Source organism: Oratosquilla oratoria, chromosome 1 (assembly GCF_046742065.1).
Source record: "Oratosquilla oratoria isolate Oo_2021 chromosome 1, ASM4674206v1, whole genome shotgun sequence".
In the NCBI taxonomy this organism is placed as follows: Eukaryota; Metazoa; Arthropoda; class Malacostraca; order Stomatopoda; family Squillidae; genus Oratosquilla; species Oratosquilla oratoria.
Window position 1 is genome coordinate 76,926,454 of NC_134777.1, and position 27,462 is coordinate 76,953,915.

General features: G+C 40.9%; 1 protein-coding gene across 1 annotated transcript in view; it reads left to right on the forward strand.

Annotated features, from left to right (window-relative positions):
- Positions 1-27,462, forward strand: part of LOC143040575 (ergosterol biosynthetic protein 28 homolog) — a 624,496-nt gene that overhangs the window by 540,867 nt on the left and 56,167 nt on the right. Inside the window, exons 3-4 of the mRNA XM_076211783.1 lie at positions 11,915-12,005; positions 26,727-26,845. Of these exons, the coding sequence (XP_076067898.1) occupies positions 11,915-12,005; positions 26,727-26,845 (210 nt within the window). The remainder of the gene's footprint in view (positions 1-11,914; positions 12,006-26,726; positions 26,846-27,462) is intronic.

The following is a 27,462-nucleotide window of genomic DNA, read 5'->3' on the forward strand; positions in this document are numbered from 1 at the left end:
TCACGATGGGATATAATGACAGTGGAGGACAAAAGATCACGACGGGACATAATGATTGTGGAGGACAAAATATCACGGTAGGATATAATGTCACTGGGGGACAAAATATAATTTTAGGAAGGGATGCCGGACAGAATGTCAATGAACGAGGGGAGGCCGGTGTTAAACGCGGTGACGGAGGGGGACAAAGTATACAAAAGAGATCGGATGACCGTGAGTGACCAAATGTCCGAGATGGGAGATATGTTACTTTTGATGGGAGAAATGTTAATGAGGCATTGAATGTCAATGAAGGACCAAATATCAATATAGAGCAAGGTGTCAATAAAAAACAAAATTATAATGTAAGGCATGATATTGAAACTCAAAACGTGTCAAAAAGAAATAATCACGAGTTTCTTAAAACCATGTACTTTAATGCTCGTAGTATTAAGAACAAATTCCAAGAAATACAGGCGTATGTCAAAAGCGAAAATCTCGATATGATAGGAATAACCGAGACATGGTTAAATGGTAAAGAGTTTGAAGCTGAATTTAACATTGCGGGGTTTAAACTCTTTCATCATGATAGAAACCACAAGAAAGGTTGGGGTATTCTATTATACGTTAAAAACAATTTCCATACTTTTGTTTTAGAGAAAGTGAAACAGGATGCATATGATAGTTTGTGGGTAGAATTAACCCAAACAAATGGACAAAAATGAATGTAGGTGTAATATATAGGCCAAAGACATTATCTTTAGCAGACGACAAACTGTTATTTCAAGGAATGTCTAGTTTCTGCAACCGGGATTTATTGATAATGGGTGATTTCAATTTCACTGATATTGATTGGATGACCTTTGAACATGGCCATATAGGTAGTCACTTGATTGATTTTCTCGGTGACAGTTACTTAGTTCAGCATGTAAAAGAGCCCACAAGACATGGAAACTTACTCGATCTATTGATCACTAGCCGCGAAAGCATGATAACCGATGTAGAATTTGGTGAAGCTGTTGCAAATATCGATCACAATTTAGTTAGATTCAAACTACTAAAACATTTTAGAATAGATACTTGTGTTTCTAAAATATCTGATTTCAGTAAAGCTCAGTTCATAGGACTACGTCAGGAACTTCAGCTTACAGATTGGGAGGCAAAATTAAGCGAAAGACCTGTAGATCAGATGTGGGAAATATTTCAAAATACGCTCACTAAGATGATACTTACGTTCCTTTTAAAGGACAGACGTCCCCCAAATCAGGCTCGCCCAAAATGGCTTGACAAAGAAACTGAAAAAAAACATTGCTAAAAAGAGACAGGCTTACAAGAAATATAAGTGCTCGGGTGCATCTAATACAGAGAGAATAAACTTCCTGCAGAGGCAGTGCCATGTAGTTCAGTTCGAAGCTTTAAGAATCATTTAGATAAACACCTAAGCAAGATGCTGTAATGACTATAATTTATCTTATATTATTTGTTTATTTGTTTTGTTATCATTCCTCTGTTTATTATTATTTGTTTCTCATTTATTATTAGTTATGTCAATTTATTATTATTTACTATTTACATATTTATTATGTAAGTATACCTATGCATTTATTTATTTTATTTATCATTTACATTATCATTTTTTTATTTATTAAATTATTTGTTTAGCATTATTATGATTTTTCGCATCCGAACTAGATAGGGACCAAAAGGTCTCATGTCGGCATGCTCCCTCTGTGTAATCCTTTGTAAAGAACGGGGAGAAAAAAAAGAACAGGGGAGGAATACACGAAGGAAGAATAGTTGGGGAAGTGGGAGAAAAGGGGATTTTTTTTAAGCAATAAACAACGCCTCCGTTCTTAGGGCTAATATCGCACCGAAAAGGTGGATGAATGACAGATGTGGTTAAGGAAAGTTTTAGGAAGGTATTAGGATGGAGGGATGTCAGAAATTAAAGACTAGAGAAGAATTCAACATTTCATTTTTGGGTGGAGATTAGTTTCCAGTTATGAAAGAATGTTGAGTGATTGGTCCATATGGATGTTTGAAGTCCCTAATTTATCGACTGCATAAAAAACATCCAGTCAGTACTGTATTCGGAGGAGAGAAGAGGAATACAGGAGTGGAGTGAACGAGGAAGAAGAGACGGAAAGAAGGAGAGGAGAGCCAGCAGAGGAAGTTGGAGAAAGAAGGAAGGAGAGCCGAAGAGAGGGAGAGGGGGGGGAGGAGACGAGGAACAGATATGGATGAGAAACTAGGGAGGGGAGGAGGGGGAGGGGCAGATCGTGAATAGAAAATAAAACAGAAAAGATGAAAAGAAACCGAAGACATTTAGAAATGGTAGACTTACTTTACAGGAAACGACAGTGGTTTTATTCAGCAAAGGGGGAATGACAGAGGGAGGAGTGAAGGAAGAGGTAGGGAGTTGGCCGAATAATGCTGAGAGAAAGAGAGAACTATTTATTCGTACACAGCCGCAGGGAGGCCCCAAGTGCGCTGTAGGAAGGATCCCCCCCTCTCTCTCTCTCTTTATCTCTCTCTCTCTCTTTATCTCTCTCTCTCTCTCTTTATCTCTCTCTCTCTCTCTCTCTCTCTCTGGGATTATGAGGTTCATAGGAAGGGTTGTAAGGACGGGATGAAGTACAGGACTTTGAAGTGTTAGGTTATGAAAGGTTGTAAGGAGTGGGAGGAGAGTACACAGGTAGTAGAGATAGTTGGGCACTCGGAAAGAGGCTGAAGGAGCGAACAAAATAAACTTCCTCGTAACAAGAAGGGGAAGAAAGAACCTTGAGCCCTCACGCTGGCACATAAAGCGATTTTATCCAGGTGAGGGAAGACCATTCTAGGATGAGCCAGGGGCTCCCCCCAGGTGAATAAAGTCGTTTGGCATTCATTAGAAGATAATATTTTGAGTGTTAGGACTTGGTCTTTCGCCTCTGGAAGGGATGAAGGGAGAGGAGGAAGGTCGTCGAAGGAAGCAGGAAGAGAAAGAGGAGCGACCGTGGACCGAGGACTGAGGATCGAGGCGGGGCCCGTCCGTCCATCCTTTCGATGATGACGGATGAGAGTTGGCCTTGGGCAAGAGGACCACCGAAGAGGCCAAGTCGTGAGGAGGAGGAGGAGGAGAAGGAGGAGGAGGAGGAGAAGGTTGGAGAGAGGGAGGGGGAGCGCGGTCGAACTGTAGCGAAAAAAGGTTAAGAGTCTAGGGGTCGATCGGAGGAGGAGGAGGAGAGCGAAGAATGAGACAGCTGTGAAGAAGTCGAGACACGGAAAAGAAAAGGGGAGGAGTTGAAGGGAGAGGGAGGATGGCTAACAGATGGAAAAAGGGAGGGAGATAACTGAGAAGATGGAGAAAACAGAAGGACGAAAGAATGAGAAAGGAAGTTGAGAAAGAGGAGGAAAAGGAGGAGGAAGGAAGGGAGAAGAGAAAGAGGGTGAGAAAAGGAATAGAAAGAGGAGGAAAAGGAGACATGCTCGGAATATAATGCACACTGGGGGAGGGGAGGGGATGGGAGTCGGGGCTTGATCCCCTCAGAACTAGCCCCGACCCCCTATATGGAAACAAAATGCTGAATAAAACGTCTAAAAATTTAGTCACCAATTTTTTTTTCTCTCTCTCTCTCTCTCTCCGAACGTCACCGGGTGAGACGTCAGCCAGAGAGGACTGTCGAGTACGTCATCGATCGAGGTCTTGACCAGCCTGCTGGCCACTTCGAAGATAAGAGCTTGCTTTGGCTGACGTCGAAGGACTGCTTGTTATGTCATTCGGGTCATAACCATTGGCTTCCTTAAGGAAGAGGTTCCCCCTCCTACTTCGTCAGCTGAACAAAATCGCCTGGCGCCAGCCATAACAAACGCATGTGTTTTGAATAGCACTGAAATATTCATTGATATAGATTGGGTTAGCTCTTTCGTTGTGGCAAGGGAGCGGAGGCATTTCCCTTGCTGAATAAAATAGTGTGGCGGCAATAGGTGTGACAAGCTTTATTAATTTTGGTCTGGCTATCCCCAGACGCTTTCATTCAGCTAAAAGCCACGCCGCGGAAGAGGCCGGGCCTGTCTCGGTGGATCCCTTCAATGCGGCGACCTCCCTCGCTCATTTTATTCTGTCAGGCGCTGGACGGTTCTATTCCCACCTAGAAGACCGCCACTCTACTGAAGGTGGTGAATCACCTCGAGACAACAGAAAAAGTTCTTCCCACGTTGGTCTCGATGTGGGGGATCTACCCTTGCCATAAGCAGGGGTGGGAGGTCAATAATTAAGTAATCATAGGACGTTAGTAGATAGTGAGAACTGGGCACTTAACCAAACCTACTCCCCTCCCCCCTCTCCTGGCCAATTGAATGGGGGTCAAGAACAAAGTAAGAAGAGATATGGGGTGGGGGCGTGAGGAATATGAGCAAAAGAAGTGGGACAGATTGTTATGATCTTCATTAAGTAGTGAAATGAACGACGTCATTTTGTATTCAATGTTTTGGACGCCGCGAGCACACACACACACACACACACACACACACACACACACACACACACACACACACACACACACGCACACACACGCACACACCTGGCCTCACAAGCCGGAGAACCGGGGTTCGATTCCCCGGCCGGGCGGAGATAAGTTGGGTTTGTCTCCTATCACGTGTAGCCCCTGTTCACCTAGCAGTGAGTAGGTACGGGATGTTAGTCAAGGAATTGTGACCTTGCTGTCCCGGTGTGTGGTGTGTGAGTGGTCTCAGACCTACCCAGAGATCGGCAAATAATGAGCTCTGAGCTCACTGCCGTAGGGTGGTGTCTGGCTGTCTCGAACAGAGGCTGCAGCAGATCCGAGGTGAATACACACACACACACACACACACACACACACCTCGTGGCGCAGTGGTTAGAATTCCCGGCTGCCACTACGGCGGTCCGGGTTTTAATCCCGCCCAGGGCTGAAATAATTTCAGTATCGCTGCGCTGCGGGTTGTTACTCCAACTCTCGTGGGCGGGGAGTTGTGTGTGTGTGTGTGTGTGCGTGTGTGTAAGGTCACAGCATTACCCATAGATCGGTCATATATAAACTCTGAGCTCTCTTCCGAGAGGAAAATAGCTGTTGATCGTGAGTCCAACACGTGATCCAAGACCATGGTGAATCACACGTACTTCACAAACACTGCAAGCCGTTACTGTTCCCCTTGAGTGTATGTGTGCATGAGGCATAGTTATATACGTAACTTTTGGTATATATCAAAATGTAATTATGGTAGAGGGTAAAGAGAGACTTGATTTTTAATCCAGCCACATTCTGTCTTGCTTACTCTCTGTCGTTCCATATTTTATATGCCTGTAATGATAGCTATAGATTTATATTTTATGTATATACATCATGTATCACAAATTCACCATAAACTTAGGTTATTTTTGTAAGATTTCCGGTATAATGTATTTATAATACTTTTGAGTAAAAATTAATTTGGAAGGCTAATTGGATTTTGGGGGGCTAGGCCCCCCATAGCCCCCTCCGGGGGGGGGGGCGCTATGGCCCTGGTACTGGGATAAGCAATTTGTGCATCCTTAGTGTGAAGTCTAAGAAGAAAGAAGACTCCCAGGCCTTAAATCCAAGTTATGTTTCTCAACGATCTTGAAAATTCTACGGTTATCAATATTTTTGGAAGGAATAATTGCCCAGCAAACACAAAAAGTGTCAAAAGTGTGGTAGAATTGGATACTTTATAAGTGCAACAGTTTCACTAACCTAGGAAAGCAAAAGTAAACTGAACAGATTTATTAGATTCTACCTCCTCAGTACTCTCATTTAAAATCTTAATGGGTTTTGTACAAACTTGAAAACATCCTATAAGTGTACCTTTTCTTAAGATTATGTCTTTATTCAAGGTACTTATCACTAATATATCTATCGTGTTCTTCTTTGTCTTATAAATCCCTGAATCCAATTTAAAACCTTTTAATCTAATTTATTCTGGGATGGTTGAAATTTCACAGTCTGCAGTGACTCCTTTCAACTGCGCCTCTACCCTTTTAATTGCTCTGAAGTGTAATAACGTCTACTTTATTCCGTCACCTTCCACAATTAGCAAAGCTTTGTTTGAAGTTGATGAATTAGTAATTTCTGGGATTTCTTGAACATCTGAGTTGGGTTCACTATATGAGACTTTATTTTCTGTTGGTCTGGACCGCTCTGCCCCGCTATCTAACCTATCATTGTTATCTTCCCTATCTATTTCAAGAGATTCTCTGATTACTCTTACTGGTTCTAAGTCTGGTTGATTTAAAAAGGAGATTAAATGTGATTTTACTAAGATGTAGCCTTTGTCTTAGGTAGCTACATAAGGGGGACTTAATGCGGGCGAGATAAACTCCAAAACTGAATTTTCCTCTATTTATAACAATTTGAGTATTAATTACAGATAATAAATAGGTCCTTTGGGCAAAATACAGTAAGTGCCAGACTTTGACCTCGACACTGCCCAGGGCAGATATGTGCCCTCTGCTAGGTGCGTGACCTGGGCAGATCAGCCTGGCAGGCACTTGACCTGGCCAGCTCTGCTTGCTTGGTTACATTACGGTCCGCTAATAAAGGGGTTTAGTGGATTGTCGTAAGTAAAGGTGTTTGTTTCGCTATTCTATGCATTGGGGTCAGTTCTACTTATGGGGCTTAGTCGTATGGTTGGTGGGTATGGTAAGATATGGTACTTATATGTTAGCTTATGTGTAATATAATAGGGGCAGGTATAATAAAGGGGGTTTAATGTTTTTTTTCTGGTGACATTAGGCATCTTTGTGTGACGATATCCTGTTTGTCTGAATTACTGCTGCGTTAGGTGCTGAGGTCTGGGAAAGCAAAATCAGCAAAAAGGGGGGACGAGTGCCATGTCGCATGCATGTGGATTACGTGCGTGGTTGGTGAAGGTTAGACAAGGTTACAAAGATCCCTAACTCAGCAGGACATATAACCATGCTCTCTTTTCTCATAGTTGCAAATTCTACCAACAAATCTTCTGGGGAAACATATTCTCTACAATTATCACTGGAATGTGCAAATGCTCATTTTTATATAAGATGACCTCTAATTCAACCTTAACTAACAGCCTCTGAGAAAGCAAATAAGATTCTAGGACTGATTGCGCGATCTTTTGATTTCGAAAGTCCATCACTCATTAACAAGCTATATAAATCGTTAGTTCGTCCACATTTGGAATATGCTGTTTCCGTATGGTCACCGAATCTCATTAAAGACATTGACAGGCTGGAAAAAGTACAACGGCGAGCCACAAAACTGATTCCAAATATCAAAAATAAATCATACGAAAATCGACTAAAACTTATGAATCTGTTTTCCCTAAGAAAGTGTAGACTCAGAGGTGACTTGATACAGGTCTTTAAGATTCTAAAGGGAATTGACAACATCGAAAGTGACAAAATTTTCACATTGAATGAGAATCCGACAAGAAACAATGGTCTCAAACTGTCCGGAAATAGATTCAATTTGAAAGTAGGTAGAAACAACTTTGCCAACCGTGTAGTTAATGAATGGAATAAACTTCCTGCACAGGCAGTGCAATGTAGTTCAGTTCGAAGCTTTAAGAATCATTTAGATAAACACCTAAGCAAGTTGCTGTAATGATTATAATTTATTTTATATTATTTGTTTTTGTTTTGTTACCATTTGTCTGTTTGATTCTCATTTATTATTAGTTATATGTCAATTTATTATTATTTACTATTTACCTGTTTGTTTATTATTTAACTATACCTATGCATTTATTTATGTATTTTATTTGTTATTTGCATTATTATAGTTTTTATTTATTATTTTATTATTATGATTTTTTTCGTATCCGACCTAGATATGGACCAAAAGGTCTCCTGTCAGCATGCTCCGCCTTTGTAATTCTTTATAATCCTTTGTATGATAGATTGGTTCCAAGATTTTCACTCCTAGTTTCAATTGGTATAAAACTCTACTAGTTATAACATTAACTACAGATCCTGTATCAATAGATATTTGAATAGTTTTATTGAACACTACCCGCAATGAGAAGTCCTACAGAACTCCTTCCAATAGTTATAGTCAGTTTACAATTGTCTTTGATATTGGTGTTTTCATTCACCCTTCTATCACTCTTGTCCCTAACACAATATTTTTTATGTGTATTTCTATGGTAAGCTCTGTAGTGTCGTTTTATTTTGTGTCTGGAGTTTTTCCTCTTGTTTCTGGGTGAATACGAAAATTTGGTTTTGTTCTACACTCCTGTGTTCTGTGTCCTATCCTCTGATGATACAAACAGAAAGGTGGGTTTCTACAATGATATTCATCATGACCTTCATATTTGCAATTTCTACAAATAGTTTCATAATAACACTCTTGTGCTTTATGCCCCCAGGTATTACAATTGTAACATTCAATTCTAGCATTCCTTGATGTGCTTCTAACTCTATGTTCAGATCCTCTGTTTCTGTAATCACTTCTAGAGTTCCTAGTTTCTTTCTGTTGTTGCATTCCCACTGTCATCACATATGGACTAATTGCTTTAGTTTCACTATAACCTTGAAGGTAATCTACCCTAAATTCATTGTTTGAGATTTTTATACAGCTTCTCTGCCGTTATTTTGTCAAAGTTGTTTGTCAACAATGCAAATGCAATTACTCGTAATATAGTAACCTGAGAAACTTTTATTTTGTCACAAGATCTTTCTATCCAATCAGAATCCTTCAACATAGAATTCATGTCCTTAGACAATCTGTCTAATTTTGCCCAAAAAAAATATATATATGTGTCAGATTCACTTGTTTTTAGTTTCTTTATCATTCTAACCAAATGCTTGATAGGATCCTGATCACACTTTGCCTTAAAATGTTTAAGGAATGCCTTCTTACAAGCTTCATATTGGTTAATATCTTCCATTTGCTGGAAATGTATTATAAGCTTAACCCTACCCTTCTCAAGATCTATATTTTCTTTTAAAAATTCTATTTTCCTTTTTTCATCTATTATGTTTTGAGTGACAATTTAAACTGTCGATCAAACAGAGAAACCTATTAACTCCTAAGGTGTTTTCATCACCTGAGAATTTTGGGATGTTGATATTCGAGGTGTGAACCTCGTGACGCAAAATACCAGTATTCATACCTTCAGTGTTTTTAAAGTCGATTTGAATCGACTTCCTCCTCGTAGGCTTCCTCGTTCACTGTTGTTTGTAGTCGTTGTAGACCCCCTCGTTCACTGTTGGTTGTAGTCGTTCCCTCGTAGTCAGCACGCGCATGGCTGCGTGTTTGTAGTTGCGTGTGCGTGCCCGGAGCAGTTATGCATTGCGTATAGTTTGAGGTACCAATCCCGTCGAAAATAAAGTTACGTTTCATCCGTGTTCTTCCCTAGCTGCCGCCACTCCCACCACCCTTTTTACCACTGATACTCCGTCTACTTTTCCCTTCTATGATCCCTTTTCACCACTGTCTTTATGTATGATAGTCACAATATTCTTCTGTAAGAAATCTGTTTTCTTCTGTAAGAAATCTGTTAATATTACTCTGTCTAAGAGAGGGGAATTAAACGGAGTTAAAACTTTCTTTTCTTCCCAAATATATACACTTGGTTATCTGAATTACACCAAGGGACTCCCGTCTGGAACCCTCAATCTGTTCACTAGGTCAGTTTGCATTGACGTCATGATTTCTTTAGTCCAATGATCTTTACATTTACATCTAAGTACCTCCCCTAATGGCGTGACTTTACTCCCATGAACCTATTGAATTTTCTCCTCCTCCACCCTTTCTCCAATCAGAAAAGCTATTACAAACCCCTAAAGCAATACAGCTTACTCAAGCAATCTCGAAATCAATGCACTTCTGACTTAGTTTACATACTGTTACATCAGTATAATACAGCAATGAAATCGGGTCCCCAGCGGTTGTTTGTAAACTTTTAGGCGAGGAGTGAGGTGCAATTCCCTCGCCTACGAACTCTTGTTTATCAAACATCTAACTCATAAAAATTAAATTCTCGCCACCTACCCCTCTATCTACCTTACTTATCTACCTTTATCTACGAGCCTCTTACAAAAGCATGAACGTCAAATTAATAAAGAAGATTTGTCATCAGATGCAGACTCGGAGGAGTTTTATGAGAAAGTAGTAGGAAATTACAGATCAAGAGGGTCGCCTTACTCTTCTCCTTCAGGCCAAATCAGTATCATTTCAATTGGATATAGGAGCTGAAGTGAGTGTTCTAGCCATATGGATTTATGATAAGTTGAATGAAAAGCCTGAACTGAAACACACAAAAACAATATTAGCTGCTTTTACTAGAGATCAAATTAAACCTCTTGGTAAATGTCAAATAATATGCTTGCATAACTCTAACAGATACCAGCTTACTTTCTATACTGTTGACATGAATTGTGTTCCACTATTAAGTAGAGGTACTTGTAAATTTTAGGAGTTGTAAGATTCTTGAATGTGGCTAAGTCAGAGACCATATTGGAGGTAACCACTTACAAGGTATTATGTAAATACAAGGATGTGTTTGATGGATTAGGATGTTTATAGGGTGAATTACATTTAGAGGGATCCAAATGTTAGACCAGTGGCTCATCCTCATCCTTCACGTAAAGTGCCTGTAGCCTTGAGAGATAGATTGAAATGTGAATTAGATAATATGGAAAGGAAAGGTGTGATCATCAGAGAAAGTGGTCCAACAGATTGGGTTAACAGTATGGTCATTGTAGATAAAGTAATTTAAGAATATTTCTAGATCCTAGAAACTTAAATAAGGCTTTAAAGGGGCAACACGGCTTACTGACGCCAAAGTGTTTTCTGTATTACATGCTACAAATAGAATTAGATAAAGAGTCTTCCAAACTACTCGTATTTAACATTTGTTTTGGTAGGTATAGGTACTTACGCCTTTTTTTTGGCATTAGTACTGCTCCAGAAATTTGTCAGAGGTACATACATGAGCTATTTGGGGAGTGGAAATAATAATGGGTGACATATTGGTGTATAGTAGTTCTGAAGCTCAACATAGCAAAAGGCTTGATTTTTTTTTTTTTTTTTTTTTTTTTTAATATGCCAAGAAAGACATCTAAAGTTAAACCCAAGCAAGGTAAAACTTAAAACAAGCAGGTAGAGTACATTAGTCATATATTAACAGCTGATGGGTTAAGACCAGACACCTGACACCATGTAATGTTTTTTGGTATTATATATCAAAAAGTAATTATGGTAGAGGGTAAAGAGAGACTTGATTCTTCATCCAGCTTCATGTTATCTTGTTTACTTTCTGTCGTTCCAATGTTTAGTGCATAATCTCATATTCTAATGGTGTTAATGACAGTGTTATAAATATATAAGATGGTAAATTTGTTAATTATTAATTCAGAGTAAGAAATATAATTCTAACTTTATGCCCTCGTGTTGCACTGCACTCGTGTATTCCAGCAGTCTCATTTGTTGACACGGGCATACAGTCGCATCCGATGAAAAGGAGCATTTGATGACAACGACACGTCGCATTGGACATGTTATTTTCTGTTTATCGCATGTAAAGGCAGCTAATTGAGAAAGTTTTTATTCATATCAACAATGAGGTCGTTCTTTGTAGCTGCTATTTATTCGCGGAGCTACGCGTTTTTTTTTTTTTTTTTTTTTTTTTTTCTCCCCAAGAACTGGCGCGACGCATAGACAGACAGACGTACAGACAACCAGAGTTGTTATTTGTTTTTTGAAGCCGTTCTGTCCTTCATGCCGGAACATGGGTTGGCTGGACATGTTTGATGAATATTGATGTATATGTGTTTTTCCTTCCCCCCCCCCTCTCTCTCTCTCTCTCTCTCTCTCTCTCTCTCTCTCTCTCTTTCTCTCTCTCTCTCTCTCTTATAGTGTGATGCTCGTGTTTTTTATTTTCTTTCTTTTAATTGTTTTTCTTCATTTTTTTCCAGTGAACCCGGCGATGGCGCGGCTGCTGGGCACGTACCGGGTCCTGAGCGCCCTCATCATGACCCACTGCGCCCTCTGCATCCATCACAAACCGTAAGTACTACAACACTTCTTATAGACCCTTTGCGCATGTGCACACACATACAGACGCACTTGGACGCATTCACACACATGCACACACACACACACACACATACACATACACATACACACACACACACATACACAAATACTTGAACTTGTACGTTCAAACAAACACAAATCGAGGCGCTCAGTCGCATCCGCCATCTGTGCCCTTTGTACTTGAACAGCCAGGGCAGGTAGTAGTCACTGATAGTCATCAAGGGTTTTGTTACCACGTGGCGTGCGCGAAGACGAACACGCTCAGCAAAAGCTTAAAAAAATTGTTCCCGTCCGCAAGTTGGCGCCCGGGATGGCGGTATCCGTCGCCGCCGCCACCCATTACCCAAATTACCCAAATCACGCCCGCACACGCCCGAAGTTTCTTTATGTGCTGTAAATTGCCGGTTACTTCCGCCGCTGTCGCCGGCAGCCGAAGTGCCCGGTACCGGTCCCCTCGTGTGGAGGGGGCCACCCACATCATCATCAACAGCAGCGAACCACTGCGGCGCCCTTGTGCACAGAGACAGACAGACTCCAATTTGACGTGGGGGGGGGGGGGGCTGCACATGGCCTACACATGGCCTGACTGCATTGGGGACTGGGTGGGAGGGGAACGCCCCCATCCTCTTTCTCCCTCCCAACCTGTGGAGATTAACCTGTTGGATGTTCGGTATCGACTTCACGGAAGTATTCCCGTTGGTTTAAGAATTATGACCCCACGCGTTGCCAGGTTCACCCTTGGACTGAATAAAATCGTGTGGCGTCGCGTCGGTGGCACTGCTGTGCGACGGACGAACACATGAGAAAACCCCCAGCGGACAAAACCCCAGTAGGATAATTGGGGGGGGGGGGGGGGGCATAACCCCAACTTGTAAAAACACCAACTTGGTTTGGTGGACAATAGGAAGCCACATTAGTAAAGCAATGAAACTACACATAAGGTTCTTAACAAAACATAGCCCCAACATGTGAAAAACACAAATTTGTATTTGTGGACAGTGGGATGTCACATTAGTAAAGAAATGAAGACACACATAAGGGAATTAGTTATCAACAAAACCTTTGAAAACATCAATTTGTGTTTGTGAAGAGTGAGAAGTCACATTAGTAAAGTAATGAAACCACATTAAGGGTATTGGTTATTAAAAAAGCATTTAATGTTAGTGTTACAGATAAAATTGATAATGAAGTTGCTTGCTGAAAATAGTTTGAAATCACATACATGCAATTCAAACAATGGTTTTTGAAGACAGTTTATGCAAAATATTAAATAGACAATGTAATGACTTATTTCACCTGATTGCTTAGAATTATACTTTCTTTTTAAATTTTGGAAAATCACATCTATTTGAGGTGTCTCAGTTTAGTCAGGATTAAAGGATCAGATGTAGTAGTCATTTTCACAGTTTTTATTGATTGTAAAAAGTGACACAGGACATCTGTACACTTTAGCCAATTAAAAAAATAATCTTAGTATGAACTCATGAGATAATTGCAATTAATATACAAGCAGATGCTCATGATTGAAGGAATATAAGCTAAATGGAGTTCTTCAGTTGATCTACTCAAATATACATAAGATCTACTCAAATAGACATCAAATCTACTCAGATAGACATCAGAAGAGCAAAGAAGGTTTATAAAGACCAGGTCCTGTCACAATGTCATTCAAACAACCAGCACCATGGAAGTCATCACCTGTGTCCTCCGTCACCTCCGTTACCACAGTAGTAACTACGATTTACCCTTCTATGGTTTTGTATTTCTTCTTTCACTTTCAACTTTCTTTTCACTAGTGTCTTACTCAAGAATGTCATTTACCATATTTTTCTGTAGGAAGTAAGTAATGCTTCTTTATGGGGTGAATTAAACGGAGGTAAATGTTTTCTTCTTTTCTTCCCGAATAATATTGCACTTGGTATGTCAATTTACACCAAGGGACTCCCGTGAACCAATAATTTTTTCTCCTCCTACACCCATTTTTCAATCAGAAAGACTGTTACAAACGTCTTAAGCAACACTGCTTACTCAAGTAATCACGATATCGACGCATGACTGACTTAGTTTACATATTGTTGGATCAACATAATACAGCAATAAAATCTGGCCCGTAGCTGTTATTTATAAATTTTAGACGAGGAGCGAGATTATGCAATTCCTTCGCGGCTATTATTTACCAAACATCCAACTCAGACAATCAAATTCTCGCCGCCTACCCCTCTATCTACCTTACTTGTCTACCTTTATCTACCAGCCTCTTACATTAACAACAAACGCGGCCTAAACCTTTGCTTTGAAGGATACGTGTACACCAAGAAAGCCAAATCCAAGAACACAATTCGATGGGAGTGTTCCCAACGTTCAGCTTTATCCTGCAAGGGTGCCATCAGTACAAAATTCGACATGGACGTCAGACTCACCTTCAAGGAATATAACCACGAGAACAACCAAGATGCTGTATCTGTTTCTAAAATGAGAACTCAAATCAAGTCCGAAGCACGCAGCAAAAATGCCAAAACCAACTAAATTCTCGCCCAGTCAAAGCTTCAATCCACTGACACAGTTCGTACCCAGGCTGAAAATCTAGAAACCATTCGGCGTGACATTCGGGGACAGAGACGTGCTGCACAACCTAAAGAGCCAGCAACCCTGCAAGAGCTACACCTAGACGGGGAGTGGACGACAACCAGCGGCCCAAACCCAAAACCGTTCTTGATCTACGATAGTGGGAGACTCGGCAGCTCGGCTCCTGGTGCATGCGTCAGATGCTAGACTTCGATTATTGGCGTCTTCGCAACAGTGGCAAATGGATGGTACCTACTCCATGGCACCTGCCATCTCCAAGCAGGTGTACGTCATCCGGGCTCATTTCTATGACTCAGCACTATCCTGTGTATATGCTCTGCTACCCGGGAAGACACAGGCGATTTATGAAGAGCTACACAATGCAATCCTCACCCGCTGTGACCAGCTTAGATTCGGTGTTGACCCCACTACTGTCGTCACTGACTTTGTATCTGCTGCCATCCAGGCCATCCACAATATCTTCGGGGACCCTGTTACAACACAAGGTTTCTTCTACCACCTAACACAGAGCACTTGGCGAAAGATACAAGATTTGGGTCTTGTCACGCTCTACAAGTCCAGCGGCAAACTTAAGAGACTTGCTCTGCTGCCATTAGAGGATGACATTGCTGGCATGGAACTCTTCAAAGAAGACACACCAGAAGGCCTAGAAGAACTTGTGGCATACTTTCATGCAACGTACGTCAGTGGAACCTTTCGACGGATCCAACCACCTTCAATTCAACCCGATGGTCCCCTGCCAGCCATCCGCTTGCGTCGGCATCCTGCAGCATTCCCACCACCATTTTAGAATGTCTCCTAGGCTACCATGTCTGGTGGGGATAGAACCAACAACATTTGCGGCCAGCTCATTTGCCACAAATATCCATCAGTTTGGACACTCGTGGAAGGATTCCAGCAGGACCAAGCACTCGTCACGACCAGCATTCTCCAAGACAGTTTAAGGGACCGACCACATGCCCGACAAAACAGGAAGGCCAAGAACTTAAACAAGCGCCTGATGAAATTATGCACTGATCTCCAAGAAAACACATAGATTTTAAATAATTTTTTTGATTGTGTAGGATCTTGTATTTGCTTTAAATAAATGACATGTCTGCGTAAACAAAATGTGCTATAGATATGTAGTTATTAAAGCTATGAAAAATTAGATGGCATGTGATTACCAATAAATTGTATAAAAAAATAACCAAAGTAGTTATGTTGGTGCTTCAAAAAACAAATAAATAAATAAAAGTAAAGAAGAAAAATAACCAAAGTAGTTATGTTGGGGCTTCAAAAACATAAACACGTAAATGAAAGAATCAAAATTAAATGTCAATCAGATTTGTAGAAAAAAAAAATATTGGTGTTTTGTTCAAATTGGGGTTTTGTCCACCTGCGGATTGCCATTGGGGTTTTGTCCGGGTATGACAGTTTTCACTGATTGGGGCTTTGTCCGGGTATGACAGTTTTCACTGATTGGGGTTTTGTCCGTTGGGATATTGTCCGTTTTCGCGACGGGCATCAACCTAACCGAACGGAACGATGGCGGACCGGGTCGACCAACTTTGGCAATTTACTGTGACGCTAACTACCACCTGACACCTTGCCCTAAAACAGAGAGAGAGAAGGGAGTTGCCCACTGTGGAGTGAAATCGCGTAGCAGCAGCCAGAAAGAGCTATATAAACTGGGTGACGAAAAGTCGCGGACAAATGGACCTGACACCGTTTCTGGTGGTATGAGGCTACCGAATGAAGAGACGCATCCGGTGGTATTAATATTGGGGGATGGGGGATATAGTGTCCCTTGGTTTCTGAAAGTCCGTACACACTGAGCCTCGTCCAGCGCCAATACGTTACCCAGCGTATTGTTTTGCGGGCTCTTGCAACACTCCGCGATATTCACGACGGTTCTAATTTCATGTGGTGGGGCAGTATGTCGCCCGCTAAGTTCTACAGGATGGCACCTATATCCGAGAAGAAGCAACACTCGCATTTACATTTATTTGTTGTTTTTCTGGTCATATTCCGCCATAGCGTTCTGTAGGACCGACATTTTTTTTCTTGTCTGATACATAATATATGCATGTTAACAAAGCTTATATATTGATTTACTACAGCAGCATCCTTGCCTTTGGAATGTGAATTTCAAGGAGTACAAGCGGAGGCACTTACGAATATAAACAAACAAGAATAAATATATAGAAATAAGAAGTGCAAGTTTGGAAGTAATTAAAGCAGAAATGTCTCGCAATATGAACTGTGAAATGGACACACATCCTTCCCTCGACAATGTTTAAAGGTGACTGTACAAACCCCGTGCCCTGTACAACCACGTGTCATTAGATTGGAACGCGCACGGCCGGATTTGACGCCCTGGCCTGATCTGACCTGGCTTCCCTGCGTGACCCAAGGCTAACCTAATCCAGTGCAATTATGTAATTACGCACCACGGGTGATTACCCACGCGGTATATATATCAGCTCCTACCACCAACGCTTACCGAGCCATCTGGGGCAACCTCAACTTGTCTCCAGCGGAGATGGCCATTGGCCAGCCCCTCGCATGTGGAATGCCCTCTTCAACCAAGGCCATTTTAAGAGGGGAGTATTCCACAAACCTCGTGCCCCGTACAGTTACGCGCGGCCGGATCTGACGCCCTAGCCTGATCTCACCTGCCTTCCCTGCGTGACCCAAAGCTAACCTAATCCAGCGCAATTATGTAATTACGCACCACGGGTATTTACCCACGCGGTATATATATATATATATATATATATATATATATATATATATATATATATATATATATATATATATATATATATATATATATCGGCTCTTGACCGCATGTAAATCAGTTCAGTTCCGACCAACCAATAAACGACGAACTACTTGCTAACACTCTTTTCTTCTCACCGTAGCCCACAGCGGCCACATGACTAACGCGCTTCAGCAATCCGGGTAGTCACAAACAGTGTGGAACTAGTCGCTGCATTGGACACTGCCAACTGTCTCATGCAGCGCTGCACGAGGCTCAGTGTGTAATAGGCTTTAGGGTCTTGAAACATGGAGTGGTCTCCCCACCCAACCCCGTGGCATACTGAACTAACAGTCCCTCACATCACATTGCACAGCAATTCTCTCTCCTTCCAAGGCTCAAGACAAAGTCTATCTCCTTTTTGACGAGATTCTTTTAAAGTCTTTCATTCCTGGCGCCCAGAGTCGGACTTGAAGACCTCTACCAGGTCTGCACACTCGTACTTGTACATGCTGACGGTGTATCCCAGAATTTTGTAATATCCCCCCGTCAAGCCAGGTCGCCCAGCCACAGCCTCCCGGAACGCCCAGAACTGCGAGGGAGGACCCGTGCCCCTCAAGCCCCCGAGAGCGTTAAGCCGTTGAGTACTGTAGAGCGTACATGACATAACGCTCCCTTCTCAACGGTTATAACGGTCGCCAAGCCTCTCCACTTGTCGTCGCTCTTTAGCACCGCCGTCGTCCCGCCTCCTTCGTCTATAATCTGCAGACCCCCCCCCCCCAGCTCCCCATAACTTCCATCACACCTCCTCTCCCCGACGATCAGTTTGGATTACGCAAAGTAGAAGTCACATTACTGGTTTGGCTGGACCTTCCTCTCTATCCCATGCAGCCTCCGATGGAACTCTGGAGGGTTTGGTAGCGCACGTACCACTGATCTCAAAGAATGGATCGCGCAACCTATTGTTGTCCGTCCGCAAAAAGTGAAGCCCACGAATTTTGACCGGCGCCATGTTGGTAGGACCATTCGCTTGTGTGATAGTACCGTAGGTTATGGCTAAGAACAGGACTCAGTGTTGTGTTTCTGGTTGCAACAAGCTAAAGAAACGCAAATTAGAGCAGGAGATGAATCGATGTAATAGTGAAGCCAGCGAAGATAAAGAATCAGAGTTATCCACGCACTTTTTACTCGTAAGTAGACCATATAAACATATTTAGTAACTAAGGCATCATATGCCTCTGTACGTAATGGAAAAGCTACTGTGAATTGCTGGGCAGTAGGGTTATTGTTGAATATTGTTCATATAGTCCATGTTTTGGACATTTCAAAGCATCTTTCATCGTTCTGACGAAAACAGTAAAAGATCTACAGACGGGATAAAGATAAATTCTATAGTTACATTAGAGATAAAAAGGTTGTTAGGAATCACATTGGTCCACTATTATCTGCTGACGGTCAACTTGAACATTCAAATGAAGGAATGTGTAATATCTTAAACAATTATTTTAGCTCGGTATTCGTAAACGAAACACCTCAAAGTGAACTCCAAACTGAAACCTGTGAAAAGTCTAGGGTAAACTTACTACGGTAAACATAACAAAAGAAAAAATTAAAAGGTGTTTAGATAAACTCAAAGTTAATAAAACACCAGGGCCTGACGGTTGGCACCCAAGAATCTTAAAGGAAATGAAAAATGAGATTGTTGTTCCATTAGAATATATTTTCAAGAAATCCATCATATCCGTAGATGTCCCAAGAGAATGGAAGCTAGCTAACGTTACTCCCATATTCAAAAAAGGTGACAAAAAGAAGCCAAATAACTATAGGCCTATAAGTTTGACTTCAATCGTAGGAAAAATAATGGAAAGTATCATCAGAGATCTTATCGATCATCATTTAGAAAGTAACCGTTTGATAAATGATAGCCAGCATGGTTTCAGACGGAAACGTTCTTGCGTGACTAACTTACTCGAATTCTACAACACAGAATGAAAAATGAGATTGTTGTTCCATTAGAATATATTTTCAAGAAATCCATCATATCCGTAGATGTCCCAAGAGAATGGAAGCTAGCTAACGTTACTCCCATATTCAAAAAAGGTGACAAAAAGAAGCCAAATAACTATAGGCCTATAAGTTTGACTTCAATCGTAGGAAAAATAATGGAAATTATCATCAGAGATGCTATCGAACATCATTTAGAAAGTAACCGTTTGATAAATGATAGCCAGCATGGTTTCAGACGGAAACGTTCTTGCGTGACTAACTTACTCGAATTATTCTACAACTCAGTTATCTAGACTTTGCAAAAGCTTTTGATACCGTCCCACACGAAAGACTACTTACTAAATTAGCTTTACACGGAATAAGTGGAAAGCCTATTAAGTTGGACTAGTAATTGGTTGAATGGTCGAAAACAGAGAGTTGTTTTAAATGGAAAAACTTCTGGATGGAAAAATGTTACAAGTGGAGTTCCTCAGGGTTCCGTTCTTGGGCCACTTCTATTCGTAGTATATATAAATGATATAGAACATGAACTAAAATCTACTGTTTCCAAATTTGCTGATGATACGAAACTGTGGGGAATGGCAAATGATCACTTAAACCAATTAGATATTCAAGAAGATTTAGATAAATTACAGCAATGGTCTGAAAAGTGGCTAATGAAATTTAACACAAGTAAATGCAAGGTAATCCACATAGGTAAAAATAACAGTAAGTACGATTACAAGTTATTTGGAAATTCGTTAACAAAAGGGGATAGTGAAAAAGATCTTGGCGTAATTATCAGTAACGACCTCAAATCATCCAAGCAGTGTATTTCAGCCACTGAGAATGCAAATAAGATTCTAGGACTGATTGCGCGATCTTTTGATTTCAAAAGTCCATCACTCATTAACAAGCTATATAAATCGTTAGTTCGTCCATATTTGGAATATGCTGTTTCCGTATGGTCACCGAATCTCATTAAAGACATTGACAGACTGGAAAAAGTACAACGGCGAGCCACAAAACTGATTCCAAATATCAAAAATAAATCATACGAAAATTGACTAAAACATATGAACCTGTTTTCCCTAAAAAAAAACGTAGACTCAGAGGTGACTTAATACAGGTCTTTACAATTCTAAAAGTGACCAAGTTTTCACATTGAATGAGAATCAGACAAGAAACAATGGTCTCAAACTGTCCGGAAATAGATTCAATTTGGAAGTAGGTAGAAACAACTTTGCCAACCGTGTAGTTAATGAATGGAATAAACTTCCTGCACAGGTAGTGCAATGTAGTTCAGTTCGAAGCTTTAAGAATCATCTAGATAAACACCTAAGCAAGATGCTGTAATGATTATAATTCATCTTATATTATTTGTTTTTTTGTTATCATTTGTCTGTTTGATTTTCATTTATTATTAGTTATATGTCAAGTTATTATTATTTACTATTTACCTGTTTGTTTATTATCTAACTATACCTATGCATTTATTTATGTATTTTATTTGTTATTTACATTATTATAGTTTTTATTTATTAATTTGTTATTATTATGATTTTTTCGCATCCGACCTAGATATGGACCAAAAGGTCTCCTGGGAATGGGGCCCCCCTGGAATTTTTCCAAATTTTGACTCCCACATTTTCTGTTAGTTACCTCACCAATACATTAACCCTACAAACTACAGGTCCCTTCACTGAGTACTGCTAGATCAATGTATTTAGAGGAAAATAATATACCTCGAGAGTAATTTAGATGTATAGTGTATGATATATTTCACAAAATAATGTATGGTAGGAAAATAATGTTCTCACGTGTGTTACCTTAGCCCCCTATCTTTTTTTGTTTCATAATTAATGTTTTTCTGGACTTTAAATCTACCCTTAAACCTTGTGCGTCCTTCTAAAGGGATGGAACACTGTCAGAATGCAGATGAAACTATAATACTATTTTTTCTTTGGGGGGGGGGGATATATGATATTGCCTCAGTTTTTGCAACACAGGATCCCTTTCTTGCACTCTTCTCTTGTTGCACATTTATGTATGCACAATGAATAACAGACAGTTTTGCTATATGTTACGTTCTAATATGTTACATCTTGACTGGCATACAGGCTTGCATATCTGTCATATTTTGGAAGTGATACCCCACCCTCCAGACTTTCCTTCGTTTACTGCCTTCCGTGACATTTGGGCCAGCCTACTACCTTATCTCTGATATCTCATAACGGTTCATGAAGCAACTCAATAACAGTTCACCCAACTTTTTCAAACTTTAAAGGAAAAACAGTGATCTGAGCGGCTTTTTACCAAAATGCCTTGATATAAACTACGTCATGAGGTCTCAAAACTGGTCCCATCAAGATGACCGCCGTGAATTCTCAGTGACTTCACTTTTGAAAGAATATATGCTCGATCCAGTCTTTCTTTGAGATCAGTGGCACTCACGAACACATGACTCGATAGCGTGGTTGGTAGAGTTTCCGGCTGCCACTATGGAGGTCCGGTTTCGAATCCCGCCCAGGGCTGAAATAATTTCAGTATCATAAGAACATAAGAATGAAGGAGACTACAAGAGACCATAGGGCCTACACAAGGCAGCTCTGTATCCATCACCACCTGTCATCCCCATCCAGAAAGTTGTCTAACCGTTTCTTAAAACAAAGGATAGTTTCAGCGTTCACTACATGGTTACTAAGTCTATTCCATTCGTTGACCACCCTATTAGTAAACCAATTCTTGCCTATTTCATTCTTAAATCTAAATATGTCCAGTTTAAATCCATTATTGCGAGTCCTGCCCTGTTGTTTTAATATGATGACCTTGGTTACACCATCCTTGTTAAAGCCTTTGATCCACTTGAGCACCTCTATTAGATCACCCCACACTCTGCGTCTTTCCAGAGAGTGTATGTTAAGGTACCTAAGCCTCTCCTCGCAAGGCAAATTTCTGAGTCCATGTATCATTTTTGTCATTCTTCTCTGTACTGATTCTAGTAAATTGATGTCCATTCTATAGGACGGAGACCAAAACTGTACCACATAGTCAAGGATGGGTCTAACTACCGCTAGATAGAGTTTGATAATTACCTTTGCACTTATATTCGTTACCATCCTAGCAATGAAGCCTAATGCTCTGCTAGCTTTATTCCTGGCGCTAATGCACGGTTCCCTGGTTTTAAGGTCCGGACTCACTAGAACTCCCAAGTCTCTCTCGCACTCAGTTTTCTCTAAAAACGTGTTATCTAAGCTGCATCTATTTTCGGGGTTGTGTAGACCTACATTTAACACGCTACATTTAGAGATATTGAAGGTCATTTGTCATTTGTTTAACACGCTACATTTAGAGATATTGAAGGTCATTTGTCATTTGTTTAACACGCTACATTTAGAGATGTTGAAGTTCATTTGCCATTTCACCGACCATGTTAAGATCATCCTGCAGAATCTCTGCGTCGTCTCCTGACCTAATTAGGCATCCTATTTTAGTGTCAACCGCGAACTTACTAACATCACTATTTATCCCATCGTCTAAGTCGTGTATGTACATAATGAACAACAAGGGACCCAAAACCGAGCCCTGGGGATCCCCACTAGTAACATTGCCCCACCTGGATTTTACTCCATTTATAGTGACCCGCTGTTTTCTGTTACTGATCCAAGCTCTAATTCATTCTAACAATTTTCTTCCTATGCCATGGGCTTTGAATTTATTTAGTAGTCTCTGGTGTGGCACCTTGTCGAACGCTATGCTAAAGTCAAGGTAAATCACATCATAATTGCCATTGTTATCTGACCCCTTATATACTTTAATGTAAAAGGATAGAAAATTAGTCACACATGACTTACCCTTGGAGAAACCATGCTGTGTGTCACGAATTAAATTATGTCTCTCGATGTGTTCTCTGAGTCTATTTACTATTACTGATTCAAGCATTTTACCTATAACCGATGTCAAACTGATTGCCCTGTAGTTGCATATAGACGATTTATCCCTTCTTAAAAACAGGAACAACGTTTGCCTGCCCCCAAGCAGTAGGCACAAAACCAGTGTCTACCGATTTATTGAATATTTCAGTTAATTGGTCGCAGATTTCAAATTTACACTCCTTAAGCACTCTCGAAATTTTTTCGTCTGGACCCGGGGATTTTGTAGCTTTAAGTCTTTCAATCTGCTTGACTACTCTACTTTACTAATGTTGATATTAGATAGTCTACTTTCTTCATCCCCACTGAAAATCGGATCGCAGTCAGGTACCTTATCTAACCTCTCATTAGTAAACACCGAGAGAAAATATTTGTTAAACTCCTCATTCATTTTTTCCTCCGATTCTATCATGACATTTTCATCGTTTTTAATTGGACCTATTCTTTTTTTATGTTTTGTTCTATAGAGATGAAGGAAACCCTTAGGGTTGGATCTTGCTTGACTGGCAACCTTAATTTCATAGTTACGTTTCGCTTTACGTGTATTCTTTTTAACCAGCTTTGCCATTTCGTTATATCTTGATATCTAAGGTGTTTTCCCCGTTTTTTTTTTCTTTTTCTTTTTTACGTAAAGTCTTCTTTTCATTCCGATCTCATGTTTCAGTCTGTCCGCCATCCATTTGGGAGTAATACTATTCTTCCGTATTGACTTCATGGGGATTAATGTATTTTGTGCATTAATAATTATTTCAGTTAAATTATTATACATTTCATCCAAATCGCTGACCTGGCTTTTGATCCCCCGCCCCCAAGTGACTTGGCCCAAGGTATGCATATTACCCTCCGTGACCCGACCCCTGGTCATGTCCCGACTCTTGACCGCGCAGGTGATGGCCGAATCATCCGTATGACATTTCATATTCAATTTCAAATAGGTTTTTATCTTATCTAAATGGGTTCTCCTGAAGTCTGGTACTTGGACGATTCGTACTTTTTAATTCGTACTTTTTAATTCTTCCCAAATAACATTAAATCTTATTTCTTGGTGATCGCTAGAGCCTAGACTATCTCTCACTTTTACGTTACTCATTAGGTGCTCATTATTAGTTAAAAGTAAGTCCAGAGTATTTTCTCCCCTCGTAGAATCGGTAATCATTTGGTTTAGGAAATTATCCTCCACCACATCTAAGAATTTTTTTGCTTCCTGATCTTCTACTAAAATTTCCCTGTCAATGATTCTATAATTAAAATCTCCCATGATCACAAAGTTTTTATACTGGGACGTTCTGCGAATTTCATGAATCAGGGGATCAGTCTGCTCAATGCTGAGGTTAGGAGGTCTATACAAGACGCCAATAATAACTTTCTTTTTCTTGCCTATAATCTCCACCCAAATAGATTACGTACTGTCCTCTTCCTTAATCGAATTGTTGATAATACAGTTTATTGTATTCTAACGAAAAATGCTACTCCTCCCCCACTCCTGCCAACCCTGTCCTTGTGAAAACACTTATATCCTTCTATTTCGATTTCTGGAAGGAAATGTTTATCAGCCATGTTGATCCAGGATTCAGTAATAGCTATACTATCAAAATTCTCTACGCATGCTTTACCTCGCAGCAAATCAATTTTGTTTATTACGCTTCTGTTATTTGTATAGTAAACTTTAATTTTATCCTCCCTCCACCTGCTTTTGGTGATTAATATCACAGTCCCTCTCTGAGCTGTTTCTATTGCCTAAATTATATTCCGATACTCCCCCCCCCTACTCCCACGTAATCTACCCGAAAAAAACCTGTAGGATGCCTACTTCTCGCTCAAGGGATTCAGCGAGGAGCCGAAATCCTCTAGGCGATAAGTGCAAGTGCACCCCATCCCTTGTATATAGATTATTTTTACCGTAAAAGCGATCCCAGTTGTCGACAAATGCCCATCCATTGGCCTTACAATGTTTTGCCAGCCTGCAATTCATTGCTATAGCCCTGGAATGCCACATGTCTCCAACTCTACGCCTCGAAAAGATTCCACATACAACAGGAACACCTCCCTTATTCCTAATTTTGTCTAGCGCATCCCGGAACCGCGCAAACAATTCCTCACTCCCTAACTTACCTATGTCATTGCCTCCGGCACTCAAGCAAACGACGGGGTCCCTACCTTCCCCTACTAAACACTCTTCAATCCTATCTCTAACATCACCTATCCCCGCGCCGGGGAAACACACCTGCGTCCTATGTTTCCTATCTTTATCACAGAAAGCCCTGTCTAAGTACCTCACTTGACTGTCTCCTACAACTAAAATCTTACCTGTGGGCAGGGATCCAGCGTCTGCCCTTCCCTTCTTCTCTTGAATTTCCTTTGTTTCTTCTTCCTGTAGACCCTCGAGAGCTTGAAACGAGTTCCTGCAATCGAGCGGGCCTGGTGAGGACTTTTTCCCATCTTTCCGCATCTTCCTTGTCACCTTTATCCATCCAGGCTCCAAACTTGGTTTGTCTTCCGTATTTTGGGCCTTCGAGCGGAGAACTCGATTCTCCTCTTTAAGGCACTTTACAGCATCCTCCAAGGCTTCAATTCTACTGAGTAGAGATTGTACCTCATCGGCGCTGAACACTTTAATACAACCACTCGCCATATCACTATTTGAAACAACTACCCAGTTGACCTGACCTGAGTGACGACTACTGCTCAACTGCGCTGTGAGTCATTACTTCAACTCTCGTGGGCGGGGAGTTGGATGTGCGTTTGCGTGTAAAGTCACAACATTACCCATAGATCGGTCATATATGAGCTCTCTTTCGGGAGGGAAATAGATGTCGATCACGAGTCCAACACGTGATCCAAGACCATACATGCACACACACACCACACAATTATACATGCATGCATATATAATATATACATACATAAGTATATATATATATATATATATATATATATATATATATATATATATATACATGAGATTGCCTTCTTAATGTTTTTGTAATTCAGCATATTTTGAAATATATCAATGATAAATCATTTCAGTACTTCTATTATTCTGCATCCTCTCCTACAACTGATCGTCTATCTCCCATATTACTTGTAATCGGACCTTCTCCCGCTAAAGTGCTCACATAATCTGGCATCTCTTAAAACGCCTCAGTAATGCGGCGTCTCTGACAAGAATACTCTCTTCGGAATTTGGAACTCAAGAAAGTCCCCCTCTTTGTTCTTTCTCCCCAAATGAAATCCAGTCTGTCACATAGTTGTCATAATAGAAAAAAGAATAAAATAGAATAAGCAGTCAGGGATATTTGTTACTCATTCTGGCGAACGCCAGCCAACATTGTTCAGCTGTTTGCCCCACTCCCCACCCTCCTTCGACAGCGAAGGAGGTGGGGCGGGGCGAACTCTTCCCGCTCCGTTCTCATTTGTCATGACTTACTCCGCTTCTGTCGGCAGGGTCATCTCGCTGGCGGTGTGCACGTGCCTCCTGACGGTCATCACCAACGCCACTGAGACCATGTGGTACCAGACGGCTCCCCTCAACTTCTACACCCTCTTCCCAGTCGGAACAGCAGGTAAATGGAGAGGTTAGAGGAAGGAGGAGGAGGGGAGATAAGATTAAATGTAGCTTTTACCATCGTGGTAGGATAGCAGTTCAAGGGTGAATTGAGGGAACGTGTACGGTGAGGATGAGGTTGAAAAGGTCTCCCTTCTCCCCCTCGTGATTTCATTCAGCTTAGAGGGCGGATATAGGAGGTTAGCGCACAAAGTGGCAACAAAGACTTCAGAGGGTTGAGGTCATCTGTTGGCAGCAAGAAGAATATATATAATCATGGCCCAAAGCGAGGTGAGTGCGTTGAAGTGCCGTGGAAGGAAACTGTAGTGAGAGAAAAAGGTGGAAGTGGGGAGGAGCAAGAGGAAGAAGTACTCATTAAGAGGTATTTGAGCCTCGCTGAGAAAAATTGAGTGTTTGAGCAGGTGAGGGAAGAGGGTGAGGAGCCCCTCTCCCTCCCCCCACACAATTGAATAAAATCGCCTCGCGTAAGTCAGAACAAAAGCTGAGAGTCTTACCATCGGATTGAAGAAAAGCGGAGTTGATTTCAGGTCTTCTTTGCCTCTTTTGTTAGAGTTGATGTGGTTACTTTGATGATGGTGGTTACAGTGGTAGTGATACTGATTGAAGTAGTAGTGG